This window comes from Hirundo rustica, chromosome Z, assembly GCF_015227805.2.
Source record: "Hirundo rustica isolate bHirRus1 chromosome Z, bHirRus1.pri.v3, whole genome shotgun sequence".
NCBI classification, from domain to species: Eukaryota; Metazoa; Chordata; class Aves; order Passeriformes; family Hirundinidae; genus Hirundo; species Hirundo rustica.
Genome location: NC_053488.1, coordinates 62,351,971 through 62,369,016, shown reverse-complemented (window position 1 = coordinate 62,369,016; position 17,046 = coordinate 62,351,971). Strand labels below are relative to the sequence as shown.

General features: G+C 39.0%; 1 protein-coding gene across 2 annotated transcripts in view; it reads left to right on the top strand.

Annotated features, from left to right (window-relative positions):
- Window positions 1–11,319: 11,319 nt before the first annotated feature.
- Window positions 11,320–17,046, top strand: part of PRR16 (proline rich 16) — a 141,420-nt gene continuing 135,693 nt past the window's right edge. For both annotated transcript variants that reach the window (XR_005704416.1, XM_040090149.1), the window contains exon 1: window positions 11,320–11,481. Coding sequence is in view for 1 of the 2 variants with exons in the window: in XM_040090149.1 (XP_039946083.1) it covers window positions 11,320–11,481 (162 nt within the window). In the remaining variant the exon portion in view is untranslated. The remainder of the gene's footprint in view (window positions 11,482–17,046) is intronic.

Here is a 17,046-nt window from a genome sequence, read left to right as displayed (position 1 = left end):
TAGTTGGAGTAGGCCATGAAGAAACAGGTTAGTTTTATCCTGTTGATAATGTATTGATGCAAAACAATGTTTAAGCTTTTGCATGACTGGCAAATTGTAAATCCTGGATTTTAGAAATTTCAACACTGAAGGTAAGGGAAAAGAGAGTAACAAATTGTTAATATTCATTTTCACTCATTTCCACACAGAGTATTTGCCAGGTGTGACTCAGACATGAGTCTGTGGCCTCTCAAATAGCTGTGCTCTCAAAAGTTAGGAATCTCAGTGTCTATTCCTAAGGAAGCCCAGAAGCCCTGCTCCAGAAGGAAGAATCTGTATCTTTGGGTGCCTACTTCACAAGGTGCTCAAGTCCTCCTTGCAAGTCCAGCACACCTCCTGGGGCCAGCATACACACAGCCATGGAAGACTATGTCCCCTCCTGTCCCAGGTGGCCTCAGGAGTTGATCCTCTTTTTTTTTCCAGTGTATCCAGTACATGGCTTTTATCAGACAAGGCCTATCCCAAGTCCATAGGGGACTTTTCAATAGACAGAGGGACTGAGGGATTTTGGAGCTGTCTTGAAACTTTAAAAATGCCAGTTGGCAATTTGCAAGTGTCAGTTAAATAGGTATTCAAACCTTGTGAGGCCTTGAACCCAGATATCAGAATTTCTTGCTAGGAATTCAAAGCCCTGTGTCTAATCCCTCCTCTAGTGTTTTATTTCCACAGGAACAGTAAGCAATCCAAAACACAATTAAGACAGTGAATATATTTTAACAAGTACTAACTAAAAGTCATTGTAAATATAAGAACTTAAAACTCTGACTCACATAATTTATCATACTTATCTTTTGTAAGGAAAAAATTAACAGAAACCAAGTTATGAGTTATCAAGACTTCTAAAGTTTGATTTGGCAGTGATTTGGCACTGCTGCAGAAAAAGAAAGCTGAGTCACTTTAGTCCAAATGATACACAAGAAAGCCATAGCAGTTAATTCTGCACAGAAATTTTTTGCACCTTGACGTGAGATTCTCCTTGTTGTGTCGGTACATATATAAAGTCCTGTCAAAGATGATGTCAAATCAAAGAGATGATATTTTACACTTACCTCTTTTTGTTGTACACTTTATACTCTTCTTTTACTCCTTAGCTTGGCGAGGGCAAAGACTTAGAATTTATGACATGCAAAAAACAATTCAGCTATAATAAACTCCTGCACCATAACAACAGACCTACCAGCTTCAAAAGGCATCATCATATAAAAGCTGAGGTTTGATAAAAATTTAAACACTTCAGAATAAATGATCATTGGAGAGGATCATGGGAATGGGAATGCATTTTTCCTCGCTTCTTCAATAAACACCCACAATAATTACATCCTTCCCATCACAGAAAACAGAAGTGAGTGTCAAAAATCTTAAACAAGACAAAAGTTACAAGTTTCTGTTTCTCTCTCTACTGATTGAGCCTGCATAGATAAATTATTCCCTTATGCAACCTGCACAACAAGGACTTGTGCCTTGACTTGGGGGTAACCTGTGAGAACAGAGCAGTCAGTCCAGTCTAAGAACACTCTTAAAAATCTGCTTCACCTGATGGGCCTTGAGATCTCAGATCCTTGGCTTCTATACCAACTGGACTGAGCATATAAATGCAATATTTTTGTAAAAGAAACCTCTCTTTGTACTTAGATTACTTGCTTTGTGCAGTAGCAAAATGTTTGGATCCCAAAATCCTAAATGCAAGTTATGAGCCCAGCAATTTCTGTACCACTTGACTTCATATGTGAACTTAAGAGAACACATAGTGACATGGAAATTTAGGAATGGGTATACAGATTCCACTATTTGTCAAAGCAAGGAAAAAACTTCTTTGAGCTTCACCGAAAAAGAAGAGATAGTCTCTGTAGTAGGTTGAGGAAGACCAAACTCGCTGTAAACTGACTAACTGTTGGCTTGATCATCCATTTTATCAGATTACAAAGGTTTAAGATTGTATTTGCTTCCTGTGCCTCTAGTTTAAGCAACTTCTGAAGCAGAAGATCAGTGCTATAAAATATTTATGGAAACTTTAATCAACATGTTCAAACAATTTGCAAAATCGAGCAGAGTTTTAAGAAGTTGCCTTTGTAGATCTCTCTTTGTTGTTCGATTGTTTGTTCATTCAAATACTGATAAGGTTGAAGTCACATATTTACAAAGGTAAATTAAATTAAATGGCCCTTTCTGGGTTTGTCAAGCACACTACAGATGAGTTATTTTGCAAGTGCAGAAAAAATAATAGACATTATCAGAGAGGTACAAATGAGCATATTTATATTAAGCCTTCTGATCTTTACCATTTTATCTCTAGATGAAATCTGATTTGGTGTAAAAAACTTCAAAACGTTATCTTCAAATATTAAGAGATTGAGTAATAACTAGGGTGAAAGAAAAATCAGGTTTTTCTTCAGTGGGATGCGGTATTTCTTTATGAGACCAGACAACTGCTGATGGCAAAAGGAAAGAGCCTGCTCTCTCTCACCGGGGGGATATCACAGATTTATTCTGGAGTCCTTTCCCCATGGACGCTGGTGCCAGAGAGAGCAAGCCCCCTTGTCCCGAGGCTTTTTCCCTGGGGGAACAGGCCCAGAGGCAGGGACAAGCCACTGCCCAGTCAGGGACAAGGTGGGAATGGAACTGAGCTGGGTTACATTCCAGTGTGGGAGGATGGGCACTGCTGAGCAGGGACAAGCCACGTGGTACAGTTAAAGGGGAACAGAGAGAGAACATTACAAACCTGATGAAACACAATATAAACCAAATTAATGCATTGCAACATTCTTTCACTAATCTTTGGATACTGGAGAAGCCTAAGTTTGCTGTTCCTACCCAAAATAATGCATAAACTCAGGATTTCCCCCACCTTTCAGACTGTAAATTATATGTGGAGATTTCTTTTCATTCACTGCATTATACTGCTTAAATTTCTTTTCAGAATAGAGTTACTCCGTGTAAGATCTTCTAAGGCAAGAATATTCAATGTTAATTATATTTAACTTTTTTCTATGCTTAAATATATATATATATATAGGAGAGATTCGTATGGCAAATTACTAAATATGGTACTTCACACCTGTAGCAAAATTAATTTAGGTATATTTATTGGTTAGATAGAAGTATTCAGCTGTATAATTTTAGAGTGACTGTATGATTTGAGACCTCAGGAACAGAAATGTATGTCTACTGGGTTAGAGATAAGCTACCTTTAAGACAGTTACTTGTGTCTGGTATTGAATTCCACAGAACCAAATGACAGTGGCACAAAACCAGAGCACATTGTAGGAAACTTAAGACAGAATCTCCTTGTAATCTGACTTTCATAGGAGTTGAATATTTCTGCTAAAATCTAAGATTGGGACATACTGAAGGACTGTCACAAAACAATTTTGCAGATGTTTAGATCAAACTGATTCCCCATTTAAACCAGATTCATAGACTGTGGGTCAGACCTTCAGGTAATAAAGCTCAAGCCTGTGAGTTATAAATTTAATTACTGTGACTTTTCTGAAAGTTGAATTAGCTGCTTTTCTCTCTCTACATGTTACCTACTAATCAAGTTACCAGGACTGGCTTGTGGAAAAAAAAACCTAGTCTGTATTTGAATGGAAAAATTAATTCTGATCTGGATTATCTTCCAATTTTTTTAAATGTTATGTTATGTTAAAAAAAAGGAAAAAAGGATGATAGAATTGTCTTTGGCTGCAACCGGGATGCTACTGCTGTTTCCTGATGCTTGCTAAAAACAAATACCTGAAAAAAGTTGTTTATATGTTGGTTTTCATGTGTTTTCTCTGTGTTGTTTTTTCTTTACCTGTCAAATGAGAATATAATCCAGAGTGCACAGGCTATAGAATTCCTTGTTATGACTCACTAGCTAATAATGGATGGGTGGTATATATCAAGGAAACAATTGACATGCCCTTGATTCCAAAGATTTCTGATAGCAAGAGTTCTTACCTAGGGAGAGGGGGAATTGTGAGTTTCCCTAGCACAGCTGCAGAGATTTGCTAACTCTCTGGAACAATTTTAAAGCTGAGCTAAACAATAATGTTACTTTGTTTGAATTGGACTGGTGGATTGGACATTTGGATATCCAATAAAAACATTGCTTCTTTGAAAATACCTGGCATGACTTCTCAGAGAAGCATTAGATACAATATCTGAATGTATCATTCTTCAACTGGTATTTTGAAGATGGGTCACAAGTTCTGAGACACTACAAGAAATGATGTAACAGATTCCAGGTGAATTGATGGTGGAAATTCACAAGGAGACTGTTTTACAGAAAATATTGTTCAAAGTAATAACAATTAAAAGAAAACAACATAGTGTAAAAGCATTAATGTCTAAATGAGTAACAGATGACATTAGCAATTAGAAAGCTCAAAGATTTAATATCATGATTATCTGAATTTAGAAGGGGAGTATAGGAATATTCTTCCATAATTTGGAAGATCCTAACTGGTGCCCCTGGCTGCTTGGGTCTGTGATGTTATAGGTGCAGTCCAGCAAGGCTGGACAGAACCAGCGTTTTCTTGTGCCTTATCTCGGAGAACAGTCAATACATCAAGGGACTACTTGGCACTTACACAATCCTGCCAAATGTTCATCAGTGAGTAATGGATCCTTCCCATTTGTTTCTGGCTTCTTTCTCGTTGTTTGCAACATGGCTTTTAACATGATTTGAATCAGGGGAATGGAAGATGAAGTGGCAGAGATTCATTGTCTATCAATAGATAATTCATCAATCTAAAATTAAAGCTTCGAATGTGTGAATGTTCACCTTTGCTTTATGGTGTATGACACAGAAGAAATAGTTTTTTAAATTGCAGTAGCTGGAGTGGGCTTTGAGACAAAGGCTCTATAAATCCATAGTGGGTCTACAGGTTAAAGAAATGCATTTTTTACCGTTGTATTCTTGCTACTGTACTCTAGTCCTTTTCTGTGTTTGGCTTACTCATTTACTCTGGCATTTCTCTAGCTCAGACTATTCTTACTGAGGTGCTTTAGGAAAGAATCCAGACTTTTTCTGCTGTGCTCCAGATGTTTGCAATAACGTACTACTGAAGTGAATGCCAGCAGTAAAAGGATATTCCTCCACAGGAAATACTTTGCATTTGACACCAACCAACAGCTCCTTAGGGGGGAAAAAGGCACCAATTTGTTAGCTGACAGTTAACCAGTAAACAAAGAACTAATCTTGGTAAACTTAAAATTAAATAAATAACTTCCTATAACTGAGTTTGAAAAACAAATTACTATTAAAAATTACTAATATAAACTGTTGGTTGAGGATTACTGAAGAAACATATTCAGTCAACCTTCTCCTTTCAGTTTTACCACTTTGTTTACCACCATATTTTGCACTTTGGAAAGGGAAGGAAACTTCTATTCTTTCCAAGTAACTAAGTAGGACATACTCAAGAGAGAAAAATGTATTCTTTATCTAACTCCATTCCTGCACTTTAAATTCATTTTGATACATCTTAGCAGGAGAGATGCAATAAGCATGCTATAAGTGTGATTTTCCTTGCCTGACCCATTTAATATTTTTTTCTGTATAATATCCTATTGATTCACATTAAGACAGCCATTTCTGTTAATTCTTTCCACTACTGCAGGGGACAGTGAACTCAGTACTTACAGTGAGACCAAATACATTTTTGCATCTTTGAAGGCTCTGTATTCATATACTTCAGGTTTTTATTATTCTCCCACATTAAATTAATAGCATTTTTTATGCTTGCCTAACACTGGATCTTTTTTAAAGTCAAATAATTCCACAGAGAACTATTTACGCAATGTTGGAAGTTGTGGTATATTATGGTTGGGTAAAATTCACAAAATCCACGTAACTTTGACAAAGCTCACAGCACCTCTAGATACTTGTATTCTGACTGAATTTGGTTTTATTTTCCTATCTTATAGGCAGTACGTGGTTGAGTTTTACACTGAAAACTGTATCTTTATTGAATTAAAACAAATGACAAGTTGATACTGATTTTTTATTAGATGCTTTATTTCTTTATCTAGCCACTGAGGGACTAGTTTGAAGAAAATAAATAAATTATTTTGCTTGTGCTCTTTTCAGACCTTTTGACCTTTTTAGAGAATGACCACTAGCTAAAATTTTATGGGGAAAAAAGCCCACTGCAATTTAGTGCCTGAGGAATATCCCAGATGCAGAATGGGTTCATATGTTAGATTGTTCACAGTTCACGAAGGAAGCCAGACAGAACAGAAGAGATTCAAAGAAGGACTTAGTTTCAACATGTTTATTTTCCAGCACTTACCTCCCCATGAAGCTGTAGTAAATCTTGTGAGTTGGCATTCAATACAGAGACATGGATATAGATTTTCTTTAAACTGGGTTAATAAATGTGACATTCTATCCTGAGCAGACTGAAGGAACTGAACATAAGTGATGCATAGGATACATTTTATTCATATTTAATAGAGAAATTACTGCATATGTGTTTTTAATTTAGGAGAAAATAACTGCTCTTTCTTTTCACAACATCACTCAGAAAAGGATTTTCCAGGTAAGAAAAGTAACTTTCATTGCCATCCTCATTTTACACGTTACAAACAACATGCGAGGAAAATAGATTCGGATTCCATAAAACTCTGCTCTAGTTTTACTTCAAAAGGAGAGTAAGATAGTTTAAAGTATGTATTCAGCTTCTTGTCTCCATGCCTAGAGTTCTGCTTTACAAATAATCAATCCTGAATCATGTTTACCAATATATAAATCTTTATGAGAAGTATCTGTGGATTGACAGAAAGCTTTGACTTTCATGCCATACATATGGTGTATATGATTTTGAATCAATATCAAGAACAAAATGGCAGAGAAGTAGGACAAGTAATTGGTGCAAAGGGTGATGCTGCCCTACTCCTGAATTCTGTTATGTTTTCTAGCTACATTTTGGAAATGAGCAAACTAAATTCAGAAGGATGGTTTTTATTTTGTGAGACCTTGAGGTTTTTTTTAAAGGAATAACCCATTTTTAAAAAGTGGAAGAACATAATGTCATTTTACTATACCACATTCAGAACTAGTTTCTATTTTTTTTCCTTTAACTGAAAAGTTTTTCAGCATCTATGCAAATGAACTACAACTCTATAGTTTGGAACATAAGCAGCCAGAGTGATTTTTCTCATCATAACCATTAAAAATCTGTTCAAGAGTTAAGAAAAGAACATAATATTCTGTTAAATATGGAAACATTTTGAAAAGAGACTACCGTACTGTTCTTTTAAAAGAAAAGTATGAAAGGTGAAAATCTATCTTTAACAATTATGTGGAATACAAGTTAGTGGCATTGTACTTTATCTTAGCCTATTGTTTTAATTTATGATTAATTTTGAAGATTTTATTGAAGACTATTTTAAGTAGTCTAAGTCCAACATTTAAGCCTCTGGCAATTGATCTAAGCTTTCTTCTACACAATTTCATATAGCAAGGAAAAGAGAGGTTTACTGTTTTAGAGCTTACCTAACTTGTATGTGGATATGTAGAATATTTCCTTTAAGGACAAATTCTAAAAAGAGATAGAAAATTAATTAAAGTTTTGTTTCACCATTCACCAAATTAAGATATTCTGCTACAAAATATTTTTGCCTTGAAAATTATTTGCTTTTGGTTGGAAAGTTTCATAATGTTTAAAATTAATCAGAACATCCAGATCTTGTTGGACCTAAAAGGCTTTATGGAACTTTTGCCTTTGATAAATAGCCCAAACTTCAAACAAAATACCTTAATCAGGAGCAGCAAATTATTTTTTAATGAATTTATCTGAAATACTAACAACTGGAGTAAACTGGGCTGTAGTTTTACATATATAATCTCTAAAGTGCTCCTTTGGTTTCTATTCTCATACAAGAATAACTACAAAGGTTTTATGGTACTAAAGAAGCCCTTCCAAGTAGGCAAACATCTGGGGCTTTTTCTTTAATAAGAGACAAGTGACTAAATTTAAAAGTCATTAAATTTCTGATATTACTGCTGTGGCTGATTCTCACGCAAAATAATTTCTGTGATTCATGTACATTTTATGATTACTCATAATGTCCTGCATAGCTTCCAAATCTTAAGAAACTTCATACGTCAAAGGAATAGCATAAATAAAACAGCACGATAAAATCACTGCTTTGTGAGAGTACAGTTCTCTTTTATTGTATAGAATACATGTCTCTCTATGGCTAAGACATAGGACTTTTTTTTTTTTTTTTATCCCAGAAGGAGAAGTGCCATCTACTGAATCACCGAAAAAAACTTCGCAGCATCTTGATAGATTTTTGTGAGAGAGGTCCTTCCCAATTACTTCAAGCCTTACTCAACTTGCAGTCATAATTGAGATCACAGCTGACAGTGATATGGTATCTCACTAAGTACTTATTTAATGTGTGTGGGGTTTAGGGTTGTTCTTTCTTTCTTGAATAAGTGTTCCTGGATTTAAAATGTTAATGGAAAATCAGTGAACTGCACTTTAAACGTCTTAAGATTTTAACTTTCTAATTAACCTTTGCCCCTAGGATTTCTGGGGATCCTCTGCATCTCTCTAACATCCTTAAGAGGTCAGACTTCTGGTAAGGAGCTACTCTCATTTTGCCTGATTAGCTAGTTTGGGTTTGGAGAAGGTATAGACAGAAAGACTATAAAAACAATAAATGAACAGCACACCAATAAATAATTTTATGCAGAGACAGAAGAAAAAAAGAACTAAAATGACTAATACATAACTTTGCTGTGGGAAAGGACTTATTAGTTAACTAAAACATGGTTTGGCAAGGTATGAAACATTAAAAAAAAAAGTATTAAATTACTTTAAAGACCAATAGGATAACAAACTTTATTCAGGACTTAGAAGTGCTGTTGGTATTTTTCAGGGCTAAGCAGTAGCCCTGAAAAATACTGAATGAATAAAAAATATCAGCCATCATATAATCCTGCACAGCTCTTAGAAGAATGTCACTACAAAAGTGGAAGGATTGGGAAAGTGAACATGATTTATATCTTCAAAAGTTTGGGAAGTCTCCAAATATGGTCACAGGCTTACAGGAATTGGATATCAAAAGGATTTTGGGTAAAATCTTGTCATGACTTAAAACAAACTGATGAGATAGAACAGGAATCAATTCTTCCTTCTTAAAATAAAAATATTTAGCAGCGAGACATGGCAACACTTTACACAGATACAATCTATAAAATTCTCAAATTATACTGTCTATAGCAAATATGGTAGCAATTTTGTTACAATGATAATTATTTGTACAGTAAAAAACCTATGTAAGCCATGTTATTTATAGCTAGATATACTGTCGTACAGCAGTCTTGACTTCTGCCACAAAATTCTTTTTTTTCCTTCTAATTATAAACTGGATGTGTGCTGGCTTCTGCATAGATAATTCCACTGATAGCTTTTCATAAATGTTTTATTTTTTTCTGTCCATACAATACCCCTGAGGAATAATATTCGAACACATTAATTAAAACTTATTCAACAACTTGTGGGTTGCTTTCTTTCTAATTTTGTGGTGACTGCAGTTTGGAAATTCTGACTTAGCCAGCTTCAAAAATCATATGATGTTGTTGCTCATATAGAAACAGTTAAGTAAAAATAACCAGAGGGAATGTTTTTAAAAGTCAGTGTTGGAAGAGCTTCAGCTTTGAGAGATGAAAAAGAAATCTCCCATTTGACATGAGAAAAGTTGAGAGGAAAGACAGGGGCGCTTCTTGAACATGGTCCTGTTGAAATTGTTTGGAAGGGCTTTGAGAGACCTGGGGAAAAAATTAAACTCTACGCCCACTAACATATAATTTCAGCCAAATATCACAAATTTTATAGAGGCAAAATATGGAAATATAATTGCACTTGTCTTAGGCAGTAACAGGTGTTGTCAGGCCCTCACTATTTTTACCATGTGCAGACCACGTACCACACACTGCTCTGGGCAAGGTTGCTTTTCCTGTCCTGTTTTAGCTAGGTTAAACATCTCAGGGTGCCAAAACTCAGAAACATTTACAACATCAAAGTCAGCTGCAGCCATGCAGGGTGATGCTCAAAGTAGGATAAGGCTGCATGCCTTCTCACTGTTCATGGCTAGTTGGAGATAGAAATACCTAAACCACATCCTTTTAGCTTTTTTTTTTTGCAGTAAAATGAAAAAACAAAACCAAAAACAAACAAAGGGGGGAAAAAAAACCCAAACCAAAACAAAAAAAACCGCAAGAAACAACAAACCTCAAAACTCTAGAGGTTAGTCATATCTTACAATCTCTTCATTTTGCTCCACAGATTGATTTCTGAAGAGTGGTAGGGGAAGTAGATGTTCAAAAGTGGCACTGGCTGGTATTTCAGAGAAAGAGCCTGATATAAAATTAGTGAAAGATAATCGGCTCATGTGCTCCATTTGTTTCTATAAGATACACATCCTTTACTTCCCAACTAGAACAGGGTCTACTGATTATTGTGTTTTTGCAGCGCAATTCATACAGGTGAGCAGGGACATGTAAATGCCTTTTACCGATTTGTTGGCTTTTACACAACACTATTATTCCATACCTTCATTCCTTACTCCAAACCGAGCCATTTACACTCCAGACGAGCCAAACCGGTCACTTAACAGTACAGGGGCGTGAGTGTCACCCCTCCAATAATTACTTATCACCAGAAACAGGCATTGTTCCTGTCTTCTTCAATGAGGCAGTCACGAAAAGTGTTTCCTTTTTGGGTGCTGTATTGGCGGGTTTTGACCTTTTCGCCGTCAGACCAGGTGCGACCTGTCCCTCTGCCGGGTACCACGGCGCGGGGCTCCAGGGAGCGACAGTACCGCACACCCTCCGGGAGACACAGCACGGTGCTCTCGCCCCCACGGGCCTTCGGGCGCCGAGGAGGTGGGAGAGCATCCCTCCCGAAGACGCCGCCCGGCTTCCGCCGCCCCCCAGGAGCGCGGGCGGTGAGCGCTCCTCCCCCGGCCGCCGCTGTCTCCCAGAGCCGGGGCCGGGCCGGGCGCGGGCGGTGGCGCGGGCGGGGCGAGGCGCAGGCGCGGCGCACGGCGGGCTGCAGCCGGGCCCCCGTGCCGCTCCGGGAGCCGATGGCAGCTGCACAGCGCGGCCGCCCGGCGGAGCGCGGCGCGGCTCGGCGCGCCCGGCGCGGGATGCGCGGGCGGGCGGGCGGCGGCGGCAGCGGCTGCGGCAGCTCCGGGAGCTGGAGGGACGGGGCCGGGCGGCCGGCGGCCGCCGCGCTCGTCTGACCTGCGTGCCCCGCTGGCCGCGCCGGGCTGCCCCGAAGAATGTCCGCTCAGTCCAAGGGGACCGCATCCTCCTCCTCCTCGCCGTCCGAGGGGCCGCCGACAGCCTCCAAAGCCAAGGTGAAGGAGCAGATCAAGATAATCGTGGAGGATTTGGAATTAGTCCTGGGGGACCTCAAAGATGTCGCCAAGGAACTTAAGGAGGTGAGAATGAGGGGCTGCGCGGGCGGACCCCCCATCTGCCCCGTATGGGGCAAGCGCCCCATCGCCCGCAGGCCGGGGTCCGGCTTCCGCGGGAGCTCTGCTGCCGCCCCCAGGCTCCTTTTGCCGCTTCTTCACCGCGGGTCGAGCAACTGGTGTCCAGGCTGGGCACGGAGCAGCTCCCGGCCGTGCCCCGGGGCGGGCGGCTGGGCGTCGCTGCGCGGTCGGAACGGGCTGGAGCCCCGTGTCCCGGGTGCCGTGCGCACCGGGATCGTCCGTGCTCCCCTCGACTGCTAGGTCGCTCTACTCGGGGACTTCCCACCTCAAGGCACCCCTCAGAGTTTTATTTTTCCCGGGGGAGCCTCTCTTGAGCGGTCCCTCCTGGGCGAGGAAGGTGTTCTGGGCAGCTGCGGGACCTGCCGCGCTGCCTGATTCCGGGCTGAGCCGCGCCGGCGCCCCGACGGTGGGAGATGACTGAGGACTGACCCCGCACCCTCTCCAGCGAGTTTAACTTTTCGGTTGCGCGGTGCAGCGCCGTGCTCGCCCCCCGCAAAAGCAGCCCCGCTCGCATCTCCCCGGCGGTGAGGGCTGAGCGGCCCCGCACCCCGTCACCCGCCGCACTTGGCGGAGGCTCCGCGCCCTGCGCGGCTGCACCGGCGCGGCGAAGTCTGCAGCCTGCTTCGGCTTCCGCAGCCTGCTTCACCGGGAGCTGAGCGCCCTGCTTATCGGCCCTTGCTTATCTGGCAAGATTGCCTTTGCAAGATCTCTCTTTTGCTGGTTGCGGGTATCATCTCCTCTACGTTAATCTGCAGGCAGAGTGCGATTACCGCGGGCATGTTCGTAAGCAAGGAAATGCAGTAGCTCAAGGAAAAGAATTTGGCTGTCCTTTTGGAGATTTCCATGTTATCTTGATTTTGCTACACAACTGGTCGACAGATGGTTGGATTATGCACTGAAATGCAAGTCCAGAATCTCTGTGTGTTCTCTATAATCCTATATTTGACATTTATAATAAACTTGGGGGTTTTGCCATCAAATATTAGTTTTCTATTTTAACAACATTGTCAACAAGTTTCTTTCAAGAGTCTTTTGCCATCTGAGGCAGTCTGAAATTCACCCGGTGCTTTGTATTATATTGAAGGGTGTATAAACACACGGCTCACTAATCAGAGCTGTTAGGCCCTTTTTTCACCCACAATTCCAGGTTCCTCTTTTTTTTTTTTATTTTATTTTTTTTATATATATATATATATATATATATAATTTATTTTTTCCTTAATGTGCTGCTGTCTATGCTTTGTAATTTTTGAGGTATTTTGAAATAAAAATAAAAAAATATTTGCAGAGCAGCTCTTTAAACGTTTCTAAGACTGATAGCATAAACTGGCTTCTGTTGCTGCAGAAGCACATTTTCAGGACCTGGAAAGGATGTAATGTGTTCTGTCCCATGAATGTAAATCGTTTCCGGCACATAATCAGTCCTAGCTTTCTTCTAGTGAGCAAATAGGATCGCTGCAAGTGGAGATTGTATATCATCATTTACTGTGGCATGTTTTAACTAAGCAAACTTGTCCGTTCTGGTTGACTGCATCTGTAAAAGAGAACTGGATTTATCTCTGCTTGATAGGGAAAATTGTAGAGAAATTGAGCTGTAGCTGTGTTAAGTACTGTGTACCTGTTGAAGGGTGCAAGAATTACCAGTAGTATCTGTTTTGAGTAAATAAAGGTATTTTTATAAAAAGGATAGTTAAATCTTGTTTCTGACTATACATGAGGTTTTTAGAAATCCTTTTCACCGAATATGCCTTACAAAGATGATAGCTCTGATACTCCGACAAATATGAGTTTTGTACACATACATCTTGATTGCAATATTATCGTTATGTGTTAAGTACATTTTGTGTGACATTTATTTTGGAGAGTCTGCAGAAGTTTGTCATCTGATTGCTTTTAGTCTGCCTTTATAGGATGTGCTAAATCTGCACAAAACCTCTTGACATAACTGCAGTTATGTCACTTTTATGTAAAAGTGAGTTAATTGGTGATATTATAAGCTAATAACCAGTCTCTTTCACAACTTGTTTATAGGTGTTAGGAAGCATTGACAGGCTTTGTTAAAGCTTACAGGAAGTTAGTCTATTATCAGTTTTGGCGTATTACACATAGAAATATACTGTGCTTCATTTAGGTTCCCTACTGTAGGACCAGTCATAATGATGAAATAGAGGATGTAAGTTTGTAAGTTCACAATTTCCACTTCCACTGCAAATTCTGTCTTTCTGGAAATGTTGTTGCTGCCTTTTTTTTTTTTTTCCCCCGAGGGTGTTTGCTGCAGCCCAGCTGTTGTGCTACAACCCAACCTTTTCAGCTCCTATTTTTTTTTTTTTTTTTTTTTTTTAATGGGTAATATAATATACTGTGAACAGCATTTAATTTTTTAATTTCTTTTTTAGAAGTTTTCAATATGGGCACTGTGGTAGGACATGAAGGCTTTTTAGCTATTTTTTGTGTAGTTCCAGTAATATTTAGTTGTGATATAGAAAATACAATGTTACAGTAATATTTTTGGTGATTTACATAATTTTTAAACCACTCTTTTTTCTTTTCATGCTTGTATATTTGTTACCCTTAAATATAAATTACAATTATAATGGAGCGCTTAAGTTATTGTGATAGACTTCGTAACTATCTGTCAGTCTTCCTTTGTAAGATTTCATAGTCAAAGTACTGTCAAAATGAAATGCCATTTTGTTGCTTCAAAATGAACTGTTGCTCTGTAACAGTAAGTTGCGTAGCTGTACAGCACTTGTATATTTTACTACATTTGGCTTATGTTTTAGTTACATTAATGTATTTGCTTCTGCCCTTTGTTCTGAACCTTTTTTCTAATTGTTTCTTTAACATTTTTAAATGTTTTTAAAAAGGGGAAATTGCAGGTTGGATAGAGGATGGCACGTTAAACCTAGATGGGTAAACCATGAAGTTATGAATATTCTCTAGAAGCACATGACTAAATCATGCAGAATAAAACAAGTACATTTTGAGAGTTACTGTGCCTCAGAAGTGCAATATCCCTTTCTTCCCTCCCTCTTTCCCCCTTATTTATTTTTCTGGTCTGCTTAGGTAACCACAGAAAATTGAGGATGGAGAAGGAATTGAGTGGAAAACATGGAAGGATGGAGCAGTGCTGCTTCCAGAGTCCGAACTGGTGTGTGGCTAGTTTCTCTAGGGTGCAGTTAATTTAGGAGAGGCTTTTCCCCTTTTGTTTCCTTGTGTGGGTGTGTAGCAGCAATGGGATATATTTTTGCATTGAAATGGATTTGAACGGTTTTAGTTGCTGCTATTTGATGACTATTCCCCCTGCCCTCTGCCCCCTGCCCCCCCCCCCCCCCAAAAAAAAAAAAATCAAAGGGCTGCCAGAGGATTGAGTAACACTTTCTTTTCCTTTAGTCCAAACTATTTTCAGAATTAAGTTGGTGGAGCCTTAAACCTTGGTTCTCCTCCAGAGGATTGAATAAAAGACCTTTTCTACTGGTGCTTGTCTAGAAAGATGGTTATTATTAAGTCTTCTTTTGGAACTGATGTTTATCTGTCTAGTAGCTAAGTAATGTACTATTGGAAATCAAAAGATGTGTGCTAAACTATTGTGAAATGCATGATGTAGCCATTTGATTACTTCAGAAGAGATTGTACTGGATACACATGTACACCTGTGGACAGCAGGGCACGGAGATTTATATAACCTTAATAATGATAATATAATTTTAAAGCCTTCCTTGCTTTCACATTTTATGATAATGTTGCACATTTTTATAGTCTCATGCTTGTTTTCATTAAGGAAATACTTAACTAAATAATTTGATAAATACTTTTTGTAATAATAATAAAAAATCATCTTGCAGAACAAATTCCTGGAAGTTATGTGTGAGACACTTGCATAGCTTTTAATTGGCTAAATATGCTCCAATCTCTTATTGAAAGGAAGCGGCTGTTTAGCTATTTTCAGTGTTTGGAATGCTCCAAAATGGAGGTGCAGGAGTAACAGAAGCCTTCATAGGCATTGCACATACATCAGTGAATTTCCAGTCATTTGAATCTACCTCCTCTGCTTTAGATCCTGTGAAAATGTCTTGCTGACAGAATGAGTACAGAATCTTCTGTCGTTTAACTGATGTGTTTATTTTCAGTAAAAATATCATCTGTATAATTTGGGCATTACTTAATAAATATTTTCTAAGTGAAGATGAGACTAGCAAATACCAACCCCCTCCCCCAAAACACTATGACAAAGTTCGTTTAGATTCTAACTAATAGTTATTCGTTATAACTGTTTCTATAAGCAGGCCAGTCATCACTCTTAAGTGAAGGGTGGTCATGTGTTCTGTGGTTTTGATTTCTGGATCAGGACTGCAGAAATGTATTACAATTTCAACCATCACTTTTTTCATTTTATTTCTGGTTTTGTGTTCTGGTAACTATCCAGATGACGGAAGATGCTTCAAGTTCTTGCCTGTTAGACTGGAAACTAGGAGGTATCAGGTCCACCAGGAGGACTGGAGCAGCAATAGTCAATCATGTATCATTATCCCTGATGTGCAGTCAGTGGAAACACCAATATAAAAAAAGTTGTGGGTTTATACTGTTGTGTGAAGATTGGGTGGGGAGTTATTACAGCACAGTTATAGGGAATAATATATAGAAATTTAAGGACTGGTAGAAAAATAGCAAAACATTTTAAACCATTCCTACTTCTGCTGTTCTTGCGTCTTTGGATTCTGTTCGGGTGTCAAGGACCTCCACTCTTTTTTGCTAGGGAGTGGCAGTTGAAGGAAGAGATTTTTGTGCATATTTGTTTGTACCATTAGAAATCCAATTAAATGCACATGCCCGACTTATACCTGGATGCAGGATGCAGGCCCTCTTAACAGTGTTCCTTCTGGAGTCTTTTCTTTGGTGCATACGCTGTGCGTATGCAGATCCTGGTCAATAAGATGTGTGAGGGATTGAAGCTTTTTCGTAATTTTTTCTTTTGCTGTGGCTGGGATCGGGATCCAGTTCAGGTACCAGGATCAAGGTGTTGCATCAGTAAAGGCATTTGCCATTCCAAAACTCGCTAAACTCTCCAGCAATTTTTTTTTTTTTTCTTTATTATTGCACATACTCCTTAGTGCCAGATACAATCATGTACTGTACCTGGATGTTTGACTGCAGAGTATGATTCATTATGTAAGAGAACCACTGCACAGCAGCTTTATTGGGATCTGCCCAGGGGTCCAAAGAGGGCCATAAATAGTCATTGCAGATGACTGTATTGTATTTTTTCTTTCCATTTATTTCTTGTGGTCTGTGAAGCATTTATACTGTTATAGACAATAAAACCTGAAATGAACTAAGATAAAACACTTATGCAAGTAGTGTCAATTAAATTAATGGAGCTAAAAGGTAACTGTGAACCTTAAAAAAGCCGTGTGCATTAAGGTAGTCAGAAACATTTATATGCTGATACGTGACAGGCTGATCTTGCTCCACACCTGATTTGTAACCATTAGTTAAAAGAGTTAGTTAGAG